Source organism: Apaloderma vittatum, unplaced genomic scaffold (assembly GCF_000703405.1).
Source record: "Apaloderma vittatum isolate BGI_N311 unplaced genomic scaffold, ASM70340v1 scaffold19724, whole genome shotgun sequence".
Classification (NCBI taxonomy): domain Eukaryota; kingdom Metazoa; phylum Chordata; class Aves; order Trogoniformes; family Trogonidae; genus Apaloderma; species Apaloderma vittatum.
Genome location: NW_009714575.1, coordinates 118,103 through 135,761, shown reverse-complemented (window position 1 = coordinate 135,761; position 17,659 = coordinate 118,103). Strand labels below are relative to the sequence as shown.

Genomic DNA, 17,659 nt, shown 5'->3' with positions numbered 1-17,659 from the left:
AATGCAAATTGCCTTGCTACTACATTCATCCTCCATTGTTGGAATTATGCATGGATGAAACATTTATCTCTGTGATGTTATCAAATACTGGTGTGATCTGAGGCATTTCTAAGGAGATAACATGGTGTTACATTAGTAATGTTCCCATTGCTGGCATAAGTTGCTATGTAATTTCCAAGAAATACCCTGCAGGTACATAAATAAGTTATATCATTTCTGAATGTATTCATTTTGCATTACAAAAAGCTTAAATTCACACTGTCCTTAAAACCTCAGGCATGGTTGTTGTGAAGAATAGCTCAAATATCAGACTAGGTATAATTTTTTGTGTAGAGGTTCCTAGTCTTTGGTAGCACTCACAGGCAGGGTTGAGTAGACATGAACTCCTTCTTTTGGAGACCCTCCTTTTTTCTGTTGGATCAGAATTTACCCTCTTTTCATCCTGGCAGTACACCACAGCACACCAGCAATTCTGGTAGGAGAAAGTCTGTTATCTCTACTATGCACAGGTGACTAACTATCATACAAAACACTGCTTTCTTTAGGCTAAATGGACACAGTAACAGAAAGAGAAAATATGGAAGAAGTTCAGCTGTCATGTCTTGGATAGGAGTGTATGTAGGTGCATGCCATGGTTCATTTCTAGCTATACCTGTGGAAGGATTTAGACAACTTCTGGAGCGAGCCAGTGGTATGTTTTCTTAATAAGTACCAATTCCCATTTGGGTCCTTGCCCATCAGAAGTGTAAATGTGCACCAGTACTGGTTTTGCCCAAGGTAATAACTTCTGATGAAAGGTCAGGTTGGTTGCAGTAATTGTTTACAGGAGCGTAGATGCCTTGCACAACTTTGGAAGGAGTAAATCAGATAAAACCATGCTCCCTGTTTGTTTTTTTATCACTACTCCTACAGAAATTTAAAGGACACTTCCCCAGCAGCTCTAATTTCAGTGTGGTTTAGGGAGGCGGTGTGATTCAGCGGGCTGGACATGGGTTTCCTCATTCGTAATATTAGTTATTATTACTTAAACCTATTCTGAGAAATATGGGTGAAAAACTAAGTTATTCCTCTGAAAAAGATTATTCTTACTGGGACTCAAACTAAAAAAAAAAAGAAGAAAAGAAGAGTAGGTTGAGTATCTCCATATGGTAAAATTCTTGGAGCTGGCTTCTTTGAAGGGAGGCAGGTGGCCAGCTTTGGACTGAGGGATCTCAGCTGGAAGTCTTGGACCATAGCACATATTATGCTTAAATGTTCATAACTGAACTGAACTGCTGACCTGCAGTTGAAGGTGTATAAGTTACAGACAACTGGTATTTGCTGACAGAGAAGCAGGAGAGGCTCAGGATCCTGGTTCCCCCTGGAGTTGTGCAGAGGAGCTGCTCCCAGTGAGCACAGACTCTTTTGCTCATTTTTCCAAACATCACGGTTTCTTCTCTGTTCCCTCCAAAATGATCACTTCCTAGACCTATCTCATCCCTGGGCTAGACTTCCCTTTCCAAGCTTGAATTTCTGTGCCACTACAATGCCTCTTTCCATCCTTCCGCTCGTTGCCCAGCCTATCTGAATCTCCCTCTCCAAGTGTCTTTCTCTGGCCTTTCTCCTGCCTCCTTTCCTCCGGCTCTCAGTCCGAGCCTGGCGTTTCAGGGGCAGCTGGGCCAACATGAATAGCTCACCCCTGCCGAAAGGGAGGAGGAGATCATGTGCTTTGTCTTCTTTTGCTTGTCCGCTTCCAGACATACAAGATTGTCCACCCCAGTATACTCATTTCCTTCTCCACTGTGCTGGCTTCTTTCTCTTTTTCACTGGCTTCGAAAAACTCCTTCTGTGTGAAGCAGCATTTTTGATACTAAACAGTACAAAAGACATCATTTTGTGATTGTTGCTTTCGGGCAGCCCCTGATTAAATAAGCTGCTGCCCTCTCTCCTCCTCTTGGTCGCCAGCTTTCCCCTCTTGTGCCAGCACGGATGCCCCTGCAGCCACAGTGGGAGCTATACTGGGAAACCAATCTTGGTTAGAAGTAACCCAGCCCCAATAAAAGGTTCTTCTTCTCTCAGACAGGGCCATTGCACAGATTTGGACTGATGCAACTGAAGGAGTGGTAGGAAGCTGATGCTGAGGAGTTGCGTAAATGGGTGATATGCTAAAAAAATCTTAGTGAAACTTCAGTCATTTCCTTCCATGTTTCAGTTCCTAGTCTGCCCCACCAAGATGAGAGTTCTTCAGAGTCCTCACAGTCAGGAGCAGGGCTGGCAGGAGGAGCTGAGCCTGCAGCTCCATGTGCTCTGTTTTGGCAGTGGTTCTGACTTGAGGAGATTTCCCTCCTCATGTTTTCAGTGTATTCCTGCCTTTTCATGGTAAGCTGAATCAGCTTGCTGCTCTGGATGAAGGATATTTTCCTCCTGTCCTCCACCCTGGTTTGTTTGTGTTTTTTTTTTTTAAATCCAGAGGAGTAGATCCTGTTTGCCATGTGGCTGTATCACTGCAATGTGGGTGGGGTGGCAGCAAGTAGCCAGGATGGAGGGAACATTCCCTGTCAACTGGCGCTAGCTCCGAGAGAGAGCCATGGGGCCACCCGTGCCGCTGTGACTCCAGCAGTGTTACGGAGAGGGGGCATCTGCAGAGAGGCCCAGCCTCACCCTGGTGCATCTTTCCTAAGCCTGTGCAAACAGCAGGTTGTCAAACATTTACAACATTGCATAAGCCCAGCTCAGATGGATTTGAACGGGGCTAAAGCCATGTTGCTGACACAGAGGGTACCGTGAGCAAGATTTCAAATTCTCACCCCAAAGCATGGAGCAACAGAGCTTTCCCCATCCTTGTTTTTCCTAGCTTTATTCATAGAAACCAGTGGACCAGTTTGCCTGAAATAAAAGAAGCATACTCCTTCACACACACAGTTTAGCATAAATACCAAAGCTGAAAAATGATCGCACTTGGAAAAAAAAAAAAAAGTCTTATCTGTAATGAGGAATGCTTAATAATCTGCTGCTACTCTAGTAACACTTAATATATTTTTGCTCTGAGAAATGAATGTATTAACTGGACTTGTATTCTATAATATAGTTTGGAGACTTCTGGCATTTTAAGTTCTGAGAACTTTGATGGCCTATCAATCACAATATTTGTGTCGTACCTTCAAGATAATTAGTGAAACATAACTAGAAAACCCATGATTTAAATAACAGTATATTTGTTATAAATAATAAGGAAAGATCCAAACTGCAAAGCGAGGAAATGCTACCATGTGTCTAGCAGCGACTTCTTGCAGCTTTGTCTTCACCTAACTTTTTGAGCGTTGGCTTTTAAGGTTAGAGTCGTTACATCTTTCTGCCCTTCCAGCTTCCAGAACACTTTGAGATCTGCTGTAGCATCAATTACAACAACATGCTGGTAGCAGAAACAGGCAGGCAAAGCTCACCTGCACAGATTGTAGTTGGCTTAGAAGGCTATTCGTGCTACCCTTTTGCCAGGAAAATGCCTGTTACCTCCAGACTACAGTTCCAAGCAACCTCAAATAGTTTGAAATTATTCCTGAGTGACCATTGGCTGTATATTAAACTTCACCATTGGGATTTGCCCTGCAAAAACATTTTAGTCTGCAGAAGCTATTTTTTTAAATGTCTTTAAACTCCTCCTATTTATTCATACATTCAGAAAGGCTGCTTTTTGCTGTCAGCACTAATGACCTTGTGATGCCATCAGTATTCTTAGTTATTCCAAATTTTAGCACAGTTCTTTAGAAGTGTGGCTAAAGTGGTAGCAATACAGTCTTAAGAGGAAGAGGTTTGACTTACAGCTGCAAAATTAAATGAGATGTAAAAACAACAAAAAAAAAATATAGTGGCTTGCCCCCCTAAAAAAGGATGCACTAGGAACAGGAGGATATTGAAATATGAGGCACATTAGAGTTTAGAAATAAAAAAAATTAGAAAACAGCATGAAGAGAAACTGTTGTGTCTTGAAGCACAGGGAAAGTGCAAGAGCCTACTTCAGCTCCATTAGATGTTGTGTGGCTGTACATGAGGCATAATGGGACCCTGCAGAATGATGCTAATCACTCTGAATAGAGACACATAGTAAATAATGTTCAGGGGTAGCTGTGAACATTGAAATTAGATATATGCAGATTGAAATGTATCTGGCATAAACGAAATATGGGTATGCGAAAAGCAGAGATGTTAAATATTACTGCCTAGGAAAAAACCCTAAAAAAATACCCCAAACGAGATTGTAAAGTGATTGAGGGTACCATTAGATTTGCTTTTCCTCTGGGAGACTTGATTAAAACTTATAGTACCAAATACATTGAGGGATAGATTATAATTTAAAATCTTTTTACACTGGACATATAAAAGAAAACCTGAGAGCATGGCATGAAACAAAATTGAAAATCGAGGCTTAGCTCTCAACATAATTTAGTTTTTAATGAAATGATTTAAAGTTTGGAATGAACTTCTGCTTGGAGACAATGAGCCATAGTATTTTGATATGCATAAGGAGAACAAATTCAGTGCAAGTGAGGCATGAACATTCCGGTGATGAGTTGTCCTGTGGAGAGAGGATCCTTCCCCTCACACAGCCCAGGATCAGAGCACTGGACATACAGTCTGGCATCACGCATCTTACAAGAGTCAGGAAATCTCACAACCTGTAGCCATGTAGCAGTAACTGAAATTTCTTCCTACATCTGCAGCTGCAGTCCCTGGCTTATCCCCTTACACCCAGGTTCTGGTTTCTCTTTACCCGTGGGCATTCAGAGCATTCTCCAAGCATCTAATTTTATTTCTATTAAGCCCTTGGCTCTGCTGCCTCCTGCTGGCTGTGACTTGTACTGGTTAGTTAGTTAGTTATAATGTGAAATATTATGTTCCTTATATTAATATTATATTATGTTCGCGTAATGTATGAATGCGTTCCTTGTATTCATTTTAAATTTGATGCTTTCCATTCAAGTGATACGTCATTCTTCTGTGATAAGTAAATAGGGATGTTTGATTTACTTTCTTTTTATTATTCGTTGCTTAGTTAGACCTGCGTTACATCTATTTATATTCTTTTTTCCTATCAAACTTTGTCTGTTTTCTTATTTTCATATAGAAGCTTTTCTAGATCTGTAAGAGTTCCAGTCATTGCTCTTTCAACCTTAGCAATCTCTCATGCCATTTCTGGAAAAAAGACACCCGAGAGAAAATTTTATGCCCAGGTAAAGAAACACTGTGAAATATGTAGTGGCACTGCAGACATTTATTTTTTCTGTACATAACATAACACTATTTTTCAAATCCGCTCACTGGGCAAATTTTTTTACTAGTTTCTTCACAGATATGCTACCAAGAGGCACCTCAAAGTTTAAGGCTGGGTCAGCCACTAAACTCTGGCAGACGTTCTGTGATCCCCCAGCACTCTCCCCAGGCACGGTCACAGGGGAACCAGGGAGAGACCAGGAGGTTGGGAAAAACTTGAACCAATATAATGAACAAAAAAATAACACTTAGATGTTGAACTTTGTATAGATATTATACAAACATGCACCTATTCGAAGATATAAGAGAATATGTTAATATGGAGCTCATGCCTTCCAGATGACAACAAGGTCCTGAGCAGAAAAAAAAGTTCCAGACAGGACTCAGCAGCAGACAGGAGTGCCCAAGCAGAGAGTGCCAACAACAGTCCAAAAAAATCCCACCAAAAAAGCAGCTGTGCTGCTCCCACCTGGAGATGCGGAGGAAAGCCAACCCGTCCTGAGGAATGTTGCTCCTCGGCAGCGTGACAGCAGGAGGCAGGAGCAGCAGCAGCCCAGGCAGAGCTGACACCCAGCCCAGGACCACTCTCCCAGCACAGCAGCACTCAAGGCCCCAGGGCTCCGCTCAGGGGCCCTTTTCTACTGAGCACCATGGCAAGGAACGCTGGCATTGGTCCTTTGGGCTCACCTCACCCATCCTCTCCTCCCCACAGGCACAGCTGCCCCCTCCCCGATTGTTACTGTTCCCAGTGCAGGGAGCAGCAGAGAACTGCCAGCCTGGGGCTCTCACACCAGGGCAGATGTATCATGACCAAAATGCCTGGTTTAGTATTAAAAATCCATGAAATAATTTGATGTTATTCTGTCCAGCAAGTTCTGTAACAGGTAGAGGTAGGAAAATGCTTGCTTGGAAATCAAATATTTCAGGTGTTTGACCCAGCTGTGATAGCTACTCGTTCCCTCAGGGCTTCTCTGCATCCCAGCCTTCAGGTGAAAGATGTGCGACTCCGTCCCTCCTGCACTGGGACTGTTCTGCCCTGGAGCTGGTGTCTGCCCTTCCCCTTGATGTCTGCCCCAGCTTCCATAACTCTGAAACAGTTTAATAGCAATGAGCACCCAATTTGCTCGGCACTCCTAGCTGAGCTTCTCCCTGTGCATCTGTTCAGGTGGCACGATTACAACGACTCCCTTTGAAAGGCTTTTGAGACAATGCTCTGAAATGCAAAAGTTCATGTGTTTATGTGGCATCACTTTATAATGCCCTTTAGTGTCCTTACGGCCTGAATTTCCTTGGTGCAGACTAAACTACTAAGACACTGTGTGGTTTGATTTTAATACTGCCTGTGCCAGGGTATCCTGCAGTGAACCTGGAGGGCAGGGAGCTCTGGAACACTCCAGCTTTTTGCTTTCATAAAGTTCATTAAGGCTTTAAAAGAGTGCTTTTCCTTGTAATCATCTTAAGTGTCACATCCATGTTTGCCTTCCTGCTAAAAACATTCTCCTTGAACTCAGCAAAACAACAAAAAGGATTCCTTCTGCTGTAATCAATTAAAGTTTAGAGAGAAGCGAAAGCAACATAGGCAAGGGCTTTAAATTCACCGCGAGTGACTCTCAAGTGTTTTGTTTCAAAGAAGGCTAATTTTGCTAGAGCGAGTGTGGGGAGCAGCATTGTCATTTTCTTTGTACTGTTTCCTAGAGACAGGAGTCTCTCAAAAACAAATAAGAGCTTAGGTTCATTTCTGGTGTGTGGCATGAGTCGGCACAGCAAACTCATACAGGGGAAATGCAAACATGCAAGAATCTCTGGCTGCAGCAATTAACCCAAACATATGTTTTTGTCTCCCTTTCTTTCCCTTTTTTGGAAAGGAAGAGGCTGTACCAAGCTCATCTTGGTGCTGTTGTGCACATAATCGGGACAATCCGGACAACAGGAGAGGAAGTTTTTTCCTGCTTTTTCCCGCTGTGCAGGGTAACATGGGCTGAAGACGGGGTTTGGTCACACAGCTGAGCCCCTCCAGCAGCAGGCTGGTGCCAGAGGGACAATCCTGCTGCCTTTCTCTTGCTTCCAGCTCTGCTCTCCCCTTGTCCTCTCAACTCCGGTGCCATCTCGGATACTCACTGCTGAGCAGATTCAGCTCATGAATGTGGCAGAAAATTACTGGGGTTTTTTTTTCTTTCTTTTCTTCCTAGGATTGGTTTTCTGCCAGCTTAGTGGTCCGTTAAATCAGGTCAGCACTTTTCTAGCTACAAAAGAGTTGACTTCTTGGCACAGTTAATCCCCACTGTCTTTGCTGAGATTCAAAATACACTCATTTCCCCTATACAGTGGGAAATTCCTTGGACATGACCAAGAGCCACTGGCTTTCAGCAAGCCGGAGACTCATGCTGCTGTTTCATGGTGTAAGGACAAGTCTTGGTCTTCGTATCTGACATAATAACTGGACTGGGTTCCTGCTTGTGCTGTTGTGTGTGTGAGATGGGAATCAGCTTTTGGGGTGCAGATGGAGGGCAAACTCCTGTCCAGGAGTGATGTGAAGCCCTTTGCCGGCAGGTGTCAGTATTCCATACATTTACTATGGACCATTGGTGGCATTTAGGCTGTTTTCCTATAATTGACATCTTACCCAGCCGTTGTACACACTTCCACAGGAGAACAAGTGCTCCAGCCTGGTGTCTCCAAAAAATCAGTGGTTAGAGTGGGGGACCAGGAGGATTCCAGTGGGAGTTGGGTTTTTTAAGCTATGCAAGCATAAAAAATATAGAAGAAAATCTTGCCATGGAAGAAGCAGGATTTCTCAGCTGTTGTGATGTTAAAATGTTTGACACACATCACCTCCAAACCAGACCCTAAGTGTTCAATAAACGCTGCCTGTAAGCTTGCCTAACATTCCCATCGAGTGCTGTAACTCCTTACAAGAGTCAGGTTTATGCACTGACACAAAGACATTATTGTCTTAACCATTTATATTTCACAAGCATTTCTGTGTGTTTTACAATAGGCTGTCTGCTGAGTGAGTCAAAGGGCATTGGAAATAACAATATCAGTGCGTGATGCACTGAAAAAATCCCCAAATGTTTCACTTCTGTCATATTTTGATTTTAAAATATCCAGACAGCAGCATGCAAAAGAGGACCAAGAGCAGAGAAATTAAGTAGTGCACATGCACATGTATAGAGGGGAAGTATTTAAATAAGTGCTCAAACACTATAGGAAGTGTGGCTGATAAGATCTTAAAGAATTTAATGTAAAAACACATGAAGATACACAAAGATCCTTGTATTTTAGGCTACAGCAGCGTTATGACAGTCCTGACATAAACAGTTCAAGCACCAGTACCTTGTGAGCTTCTCTAAAGGAGTAGATTTGCAGTCAGCATTTGCTGATTTAACAAGATGTGTTGATGTACTGTAAAGTGGCTCTAATACCATTTGTCCTCTCTTTGGAATTGCTACTTGTACATCTTGTTTCAGAGTATTTTGGTGGTTTAAAGTCACGGGAGAGCCCAGGTGCAAGCCTTTGAACCAAACATTTTTTTCCTTGCCCATGTTTTCCCAGTCAGGCTGTTAGAACTCTGCTCACATATCAGAATATCAAGAGCAGATAAGTAATTTTTCACTGACAGATAACTAAAGCATTTATAAGCAATTATTTCCTTTAGTCTGAATTTGCAAAACTAGACATTTTTGTAGGTGGCATCAAGTGATTATGGTTTATTTATGGGGCTTACGCAGACTTGATGAATAATAGTGAAATAGAAAAGTACTTGTTCAGATTTTCTTTTAGGTAGACATTTGGCTAATTCTGAAAATGAGACACTAGACCTCAGTTGACTGTAAGTTAAACCTCGGGGGAAATGAGTGTGATGGTTATAGACATGCGCAGTCTTCCTATCTTGTGAAACCATTCAGATTTGAACAGAAATGTGAATTTACACAGTAGCTTCTCTGATGACACGTGGAAGGATATTTATTTGTGGAGCAGGATAGCTTGGTTTGTGCAGGGCTGATGTACTACAGCTGATGCTGTGCAGTGCACTTAACCTTTCAAATGCATTGGTTTTAAAGAATTAGAAGTAGGAGGGTGCTTGCTTGATGGCAGCTTAGAAGCACAGGAGCTGACCAAACAGCTTTATTAGTGTGGTTTGCAGGTTTAATAACGGCAGAGTGGCTGCCACTCGGTTGTTTTAAACCTATATGGCTGATGGCTATCATGTGGCTTCTCAGGGAGAAGTATAAATATTTTACTGTGCTGCAGTTCAGAAGGGCAAGTGCGCACCGTGGAGCCCAATTCTTCATGCTGACACAAAGCACTGACATGGATGAGTAGACAGATAAACGCTGAGTTGCTCAGTGCTTGTTTGTAGATTCTGCTGATGGTTCCATTTTCTGCAAAATATTTTACTGAGGTACTAACAGAAGCTGTCTCAGTCATGCTAGTGGGCCAGTCACCTGGGCCATGTGGGTTGCTGGGCAGAGAGCCCGCTTGGTGTCTGTACATGTAAAAGGGAGATTGTTGGGCCATGGGTGGGCTGGATCTGGGTAAAGAGTTTGTTAGAAGACACAAGAGCACAAAACCTTCCTACTACCTGCAACTCCCATACACAAATAGGAATGAAAATAAAGCAAATGGTTGCCTTTGTTAAAAGCATTTCTCCTTGGATGAGGTGAGCGTTGGCCTTGAGGGCTTCACAGCGGGCCCCATAGCAGGAGACCACGGACAGAGCCTGTGGGATTTGGATGGGATACTTGGGTTTTTATTCCTATGCCTGGCCAGTGCCTGCTGGGTAAAAAGCGAGCATTTCTCTGGCTCTTCTTCTAAGCAACACATGTCTGTGAATAGTTAGAAAACATAAGTGATGTGGTACTGGACCACTAAAGGTGTGCACACAGGGGAAATCACCTGGAGGAAAACTGCCAACTGCTGTTTAAGATGAGCTGTATTTTCAATCTAATATGAAACACAAATTTTAGTACTTTTAGGTAGCTCTCTTTTTAGGAGACTATAGAGTAAGCACTAGAGGAGCACTATTTATGAACAAACAACAACAGATACCTACAAGAGAAAAGAACTGATTTTTCTGACTTACGTGAGTAACTCAGAATATTTTTCATGCAGTTCCCAAGGCTGGTGGAGAGGGGAGTCAGTGGGGCAATGCCAATCTACAGTAACCAAGGATCTGGTCTTGTAACTTATGTCTTGTAACTTAGGTTTCCAAAGAGATGATAGTTCAAGCTGAACTTCCGATACTGATTTCCAAAGGCTGTATTGTGTGAGTAAAAAGGAATTACAGGAGTTTCCTGTCTATTTAAGGAATTACATTTGCATTTCAGGAGACTGGCTGGTGTAAAGTAAAGTAATGTAATAGTTTGTCTGCAATCCTCTGCGTTACTGGAAGAAGTCAGAATCATTGGTTTTGGATGAGTGACTTTTTTTTCAAACGCATTATCAGTTGCAGCAAAGAGTGTTTTTGTCTCCTCAGTCATTTGGCTGAGGATTTAACAATATCTGGCTTCTCCAGGGTTTAGTTGGGATAAGGAATTAGGTTCTGCTGGAAGTAATCCCAGCCCTTCCAGGGACCACCCACCTTGTTAGGGTCTGGGTTAGACCTGAAGTGAACAGATCTGGCATTTCCCTTTTTGACCTTCTACCAAGGCAAGTGTGTGATAGCAGACATGCTGCACTTGAAACCAAGGACAGGTTTTTTCCAAAGGTCGGAAAATTTTTCTCTGGAAGGAAATACCAAGCTGTTAGCAACCTCAGGGAGAGGGGCACCGGGGGCATTCTAGGGAGAAGGCTTTGCGCTAGTCATAAAGGGGAAGGGATTTGTTTTGCTGCAGCATAATTGAAATATTTAGTAATGTGGAGGTTTTTTCCCTGAGGTCTGGTGATTAACCCAGACCACAGCGTTCGGTGCTGTGTAAATACAGAACAAGATGATGATCTGTGCCCTATAGAGTATATGTTGAGAAGCTAACACCTACCCAAGAGGCCTGTGCTCATCATAATTAAAGTTACAGTAACAACTCTGCACTTAATTAGAACTTTCTGAGTTATTCTACCCTGCATGTCACTGAGACTGATACTTAAAATGTTAGGATTGATTGAGTTAATTTTTTCTCTGTGCTGGGGTAGCGGATACAGAGGCAATAAACAGTAACTGTGTTCTTTCATTCTGAAAAAGTTTTCCTGCAAAAGGGTTTGGTGTTTTTTTCCTCCATTGTGGTGCTTGCTAGATCAGAAAAGGACCAAAGTAAGCTTTCATTCCTTGTAAATGAACAACTTTCAAATGTTTTCCAGCTTCGCAGAGGTTGTGTGTAGACTGATCTGACATTGTTTATGGCATGAGTAACTCCATAAACACACCTTTTCTTTAAATAGAAAGCTGTTCTCGCCCTGGTTCTTCTAGTCCTGTGTCCTATGTAATCATTTACACCAGAACAAAACAGAGGGAGTGCCTGAATACCAGTGCAGAGCGAGCTGCGTGTGGAAAAAAAAGCACTGAAAAGCTTGTTCTTGCCCAAAGTACCAAGCTGAGAGCATCAAGCAATCCTTGTGGTGACAGAGTAAACGATGCACAAACTTCTGTGCTTCAGGGAGAAGCTCAAACAGCACAGCTGCTGCTGTGAGGAGCGGCAGCAGTGGCATACGGAGCTCATTGCTCTTGACCTCTTGGAGGCTTGAGCTCAGAAGGCGTCTGTGCTGTGAGCATGATTTTCATGAGCACGCTGCCATTCTTTACAGGGACACAGGAGCTGCTGCATCTCAGCCTCTGCCTCATGCTCTTGTAAGTGCTTTGGACACAAGGATCAAAAGAGGCCCAGCTCCCACTTTGATGGGTCCCAGACACTTTGCTTTGTCCACAAAGCAAGTGGCAGTGAGGGCTAAGAAGGTGGGATGACAGAGTATTTCAGTTTCATCTCCCATCAGGGCTGTCTGGCTGTGCAGGGGGAGAGGAATGACCCCACACAGCGGGTGGCAGTGCGCTGGTGGAGCCTCTTCATACCCAGGAGGAGAAGGGCCATGCCGGCCGCTCCTTCCGAGGGCAGGACAAGCGCCCAGCAGTCTTGACACGACCTGCATTTGTGCAGTTCAATGGACTTCTATAATTAACTATTGTCAAGAACGCTTCTGGAAATGCTGGCTGGGATTTCAGATAGGAACATCAGCTTAAGGAGAAGAGAGGTAATGAGGTGCAAGGAGAAAATCCTTCCCTGGGGAACAAATCAGACCTGATGTCATCATGAAGGGTAATGAGAAACGCACTGCCGAAGTGAGATTCATCGCAGCTGCCTAGAAGAAGCGAAACCATGTACTCCTATTTAAAACACCAGAGAGGGCATGCTAATGTTTAGAAAGTCTGCTTGTTAAGTCAGGGGACGCACAGTTTCCACACCTGCCTTTTGCAGGTAGTTTTAGCCACACGTTTCCTGAGTCCTTGGGCAAGTCATTTCACTTCTGTGTGACATAAGGTATGTCTGCTTAGGTGCTAGTCAGTGCAAATAGCATGTGCCTGTACACCTGCATGGCAGGTTTTGAAGCTATGACTGTACCTACGCTGCTAAAAACACAAGGCTAAGTGGCACAGACTAGTCCTGTCCACACCACACAGAACTGGGCCTGTCTCTTCGTTTTTGGTCTCATATGATGACTCTCTGGCCCTATGGCAATACTGGGTGTTTTTATCTTTTCCCTGGTTCATAGTATCTTCAGTAACGTGAGGCCTTATGGGAGACCATCACAGCAGTGGTTTTGTAGCATCAGTCTGAGGATTTGTGTTGCATATTCTGGCGTGTGACAGGAAAGCCTGTGTCTGTGCCTGGAGGAGCAAAACCATTTTTTTTTGTGTAGGAGAACTGCAAAAGGTGGAAGGTGCCAGACCTGTAGTCTTCTCATGGGAGTGCTGTCCCCTAGCGCAGGCACGGGGGTCATCTGGACCGGCAGTGCCAGACAGGGTGCTGACAGTTCCACAGTACTGACTACCTGCGATCATGTAAATCAATTTGTTTTTTGGGTCTGCTGTATTTAACAGTATAAATGAAACCTGTGTGGCTGTGTCAGCATGGCTGTATGCCCACGTTGATAGGTAAGTCAGGATATATTATTTCATGTGTGGTGCTGCACAGTTGAAGGAGCTGTGGCCGCAAGAGCTTATGTTATAGATACAGTGAGTATTAGGTGACTAACATCATAATTGCTAACCTCGCTGGGATACTCAGTAGCTTAATTAAAGTGTACAAGAAGCACTGATACTATAGAAGCTGGAGCAAAACATTGTTGCTTCAGACAGTGTTGTCAGCCTTTAGCAATTTGCAGGCCACAAGCAAGTATTCCAGGAGAAGCACACATTACCCAGAGCAAAACCCTCTTGACTGTGGGTGTGCTTTCCTGGGCTCCTGGCGTGTAGTCACGGGACCCTCAGGGATCCAACAACTGCAGACCCACCAGGGACAGTGGACATTACAAGGAGAGGGACAGAAGTAGGTGGTGAACACGAGACTTCCCTTAGAATGTTTTACGAGGCACTAAAAACACGTGGTGTTTGATGCCCGAGTACCTGCTCTGTCTTCTTAGGGACTGCTTCCCAGGGGAGCCGGGTGTGAGGACGCAGCAAGCCTGCACAGCAACCAGTGGTCCTGTGGAACTGGAAGAGCCTGGCAGCACGAGGGCCCCGTGCCAAGAGGCTTAAGACATTCTTACCCTCACCTGCCATCCTGTTGATGTGCTCACATTGCTGATAGTAATCTTATGTGTCTGCAATCTTGGTCTCATCTGTGTCTGCAATCTTGGTCTCATCTGTGTGTCACCTCTCATCCTGTGACATCTCTTCCCCCACGCTGCCGCAAGCACCGCAAGAGGTTTTGTTACTCCCCAAGTTATGTGGCAGGGAAGCATTTTCTCCATGCAGTTCTGCCATTCGTTCTAAATCCCAGGGTAGGATTTGGGGCTAATGCTGCTTGAACTGCCCTCGGGCTTCTTGCAGGGTAACTGTTTCATTTTTCTACTGAAATTCTTGCTTGGCATTTTGCTAAAATCTTGCACGGTGTACGTTGCATGGATATCAGACAGTGCGTTGTGAGTCAGAGCAAAGGCAGTCGGTATCGCAGTGCTCCAGTAGAAGAAAAATATAAGGGTAACTGTTACAGTATTTACAGCGTGATTTTTCATATAGATTTGCACAAGCTTGTTGGAATTATTTGGCATAAAAAAATCCATGATTACAGAGGAGCTGACTCATTAAAACAGTCTCAGTTTCTCCAGAGAACCCAGAAAGAAACACAGCACTTTAATACATTTAATTCACTCAGGTGTGCCTGGTGCTATCAGTTAAACCGCAGAGAAAAACATCTTTCTTCCCGGCACTGTTCCTGCCCAATTCCCTCTTTCCTGACTTTTCCTCTTCCCCTGACTTTTCTTCCTCTCTGTAATACAAATGTAAGGAGAAATGGCACCTTTTTACTCTGCAAATTTGCTCCTTCTGTGCATTCTTGCCTGCCAGCCATTGTGAGTGCTTTTTGCCATGAGTCACGTGGAGTGAAAAGACCTTAAAATAAGTGCAAGGCAGAACATGTTTCTTTCTGTGCATTCTTAGTTTTCGGGATGTTTTGGTTTCTGGGCCACCTGAATACCTGTACAAAGCCAATGGGAGGCAAGTTATGGAGGGGGTTAGTGAGCATAGGCGATATTTGGGGAGGATTTGACTAGCAGAATCTATTACTGACCATGCTTATGGGGGGATGGCCGTCCTAGACGTAGGACTGACAGTTGGCAAATACATGTTTTTTACTTGCAAACTGAGATGTGATGTGGTGCATCCAACAAGACGTACATGGTGATACCATAAAAACAGTGTATCTTTTCAGGTGAGACCATGCTTGTGCCCTTGTGCCTCTTTTCTTCTTTGCTTGCCGTTTGCCATTTGGCTGCCCTATGAGTCAAGAGTTGACTGCAGTGTGGTGGAACACTCAAACTCCTTTTTGTTTCAACTAGTAATAGTCTGTGGTCCGCCCTTTGACTAATTCCTTCCTCTTACTCCCTGACCTCTTTAACAAAGCCCTGTTTCTTAACTGTGTGATGCCGGATTTGCAAGACTGACCTTTCACACTGTGTTGCCTTGCATATTTTATATCAATGTTCTAATTAAGTCATCGGGTCAGGATTGATGAGTGGTCACGGCAGTGACTCTTCTCTGAACAATGAACAGTGGAAGGAAATCTGCAGGAGCCTGGGAAGTGTGTGCAAATGAGTTGTTCTTATAGAAACTTTTAACATGCTCTTCCAGGCTGAGTTGGGAGTTGATATGTAATCTCAGGGGGGATTCCCTGGAAACTGAAAAACTCTTGCTTAGCTCTGGCTCTTCCAGTACATGCTCCCACACATCTCCTTGGATATAGGGGCATCTTCCTCAGCTAGACGCAGTGAGAGCAGCTCAGTCCAAAACAGGTGGAGAGAGCAGACTTGGCATAGGAAGAGCAGAACAGCACATCCTAGCCCTGGAGAAGGAGTATAAGGAAGTTAGAGAAAAACTGCTCAAGGCTTAGTACTGTTCCCATAAGAAGGAAGCAGCAGTGGACTGAGACACAGTGTTTGCTTTCTTTCCAGACTCATGTCAGCTGTGTTTTAGTGTGCGCTGACTTTCCACTACTGTTCCTGCCCTTTTCTCCTTAGGTGCCTGCCTGCTACAGCAGCAAGTAACGAAAGGCTTCCTTTGCATAGTGAAACCAGTAAGTGGGATGTTCCTGGGTTCAGCGGTCAACACTAGGCCAGCCAAGCTCATTTGTTTAGAGGATGTCCTTGCAAGACTTCTCACACTAAACGAACAAGCCTTGCATAAGTAATGGGAATCTGCACACGGGTTGCCTCCACACCCAGCGGTCGCTCCGCACAGCAGCTGGTTTCTCTTGCCTACCTGGCAGGGATGCGAATCAACTCCTGAAACAAGTGGGCAGCCGAGTGTGAACTGTAGCTGGCAACCTGGCATGATGCCAGCCCACATCCCTTCACAGAGCGTGAACGAAGCAAGAAAGAGGGGCTTGGCTGATCTTGCCTTTTTATCAGGAGCTGGTTGGTGGGGGTCTTTCGATAGGGTCTCACCAGCTGGTTGGGTCTGTTCTGTCGCGATGACTGGCAGCTTAAGCAGCTTGTTTCAGTTTAACTAGTTTAGAGTTCCAGTCATGTGTAATCTCCGAGGAGTCTTGGGGAGCACATACATTCCTCCAGGAGGCATATTCAGGACAGGCACACAGAATGCCTCTGTGTGCTGCTGGAGCAACACAGAAAATTGCTAGAGGCTCAGGAAAAGTCTTTTGGGAGAAGAGGAACCTGACGTCTCAAGGCTTCAAATGTTGATCTTGATATAAGAGGGCAAATACTCACTTTCAGAATATATTGTATTCAAGGCTTTTTGGTTTTGGGAGGGTGAGTGAACCTATGACACCTTACAGTTGTCTCAAGATGCTCTTTCATTTATGTGTCTTCTTTTCATTCTTCTTTCCTTTTCTATTTTAGTGTCTGATACTGATGTTCATTTGATTTTCTGATTCCTCCTGCATTTAATTTCCCTCAGTTCAGTTTCTGCCTGGATTTAGAGTCATAATCATTAGTATTTGGAAGTGTGGGGTTAAAATGATAAAATAAATTTGTTATAATGTAAGGGTTTTTTCCTTCTAGCTTTTCAGGTCTAATTATTTTGTGGCTGATCTAGTATGCAATTGATAAGATGAAAATGTAGATTTACAGGTTTAGCATTCAAAGTATTTTTCATCTGATCAAAGAGATGGAAGCATTTTGCAAAACACAAAGCTTGCATTTCTGCAAATCTCTGAAGTTATGTGGATGTAGTCAAGCCATGAGGAGATCCACAGTGCATCTGCTAATGTTTATTTCATTTTTCTACAGGAGGTCTCGACCTGATCTTCATGCCAGGACTAGGGTTCGACAAGAAAGGCAACAGATTGGGAAGAGGGAAAGGATATTATGATACCTATCTTGACAGATGTATGAAACATCCCAGTGGAAAGCCTTACATGATTGCCTTGGCTTTTAGGGAACAGATTTGTGAATCAGTGCCTGTGGCAGAAAATGATGTCCAAGTAGATGAAATACTTTATGAAGACTGCTGAAAGTATCGCAATACCAACCCACCTTCAGAGTGACCCTCCAAGGACATCAGATTCATCAATCATAGACAAACAAAAACAAATGTGAATGCGGTCATAGTGACGATTGCATTGATTTGCTTCTAATTAGCAAATGTCTGGTGTGAATTCTTATTCTAGAATCAGTATAAGCAAGAACGCGCGACTGTTTATTACAGTAAGGACCATTTCTTCTCATGATACTTTTGAGGAACAAGCTACTTGATACTTAGCGGTTTTGTTATTCCAGTTTAAAAGTGAACTGTGTTCTAATGACA

The 17,659-nt window shown here is 43.7% G+C and overlaps 1 protein-coding gene across 1 annotated transcript in view; it reads left to right on the top strand.

Annotated features, from left to right (window-relative positions):
- The window catches only part of MTHFS (5,10-methenyltetrahydrofolate synthetase (5-formyltetrahydrofolate cyclo-ligase)), a 19,224-nt gene extending 1,794 nt beyond the window's left edge, over positions 1-17,430 (top strand). The window contains exon 2 of the mRNA XM_009868829.1: positions 17,143-17,430. Within this exon, the coding sequence (XP_009867131.1) occupies positions 17,143-17,366 (224 nt within the window). The 3' untranslated portion in view covers positions 17,367-17,430. The remainder of the gene's footprint in view (positions 1-17,142) is intronic.
- The last annotated feature ends 229 nt before the right edge of the window (positions 17,431-17,659 follow it).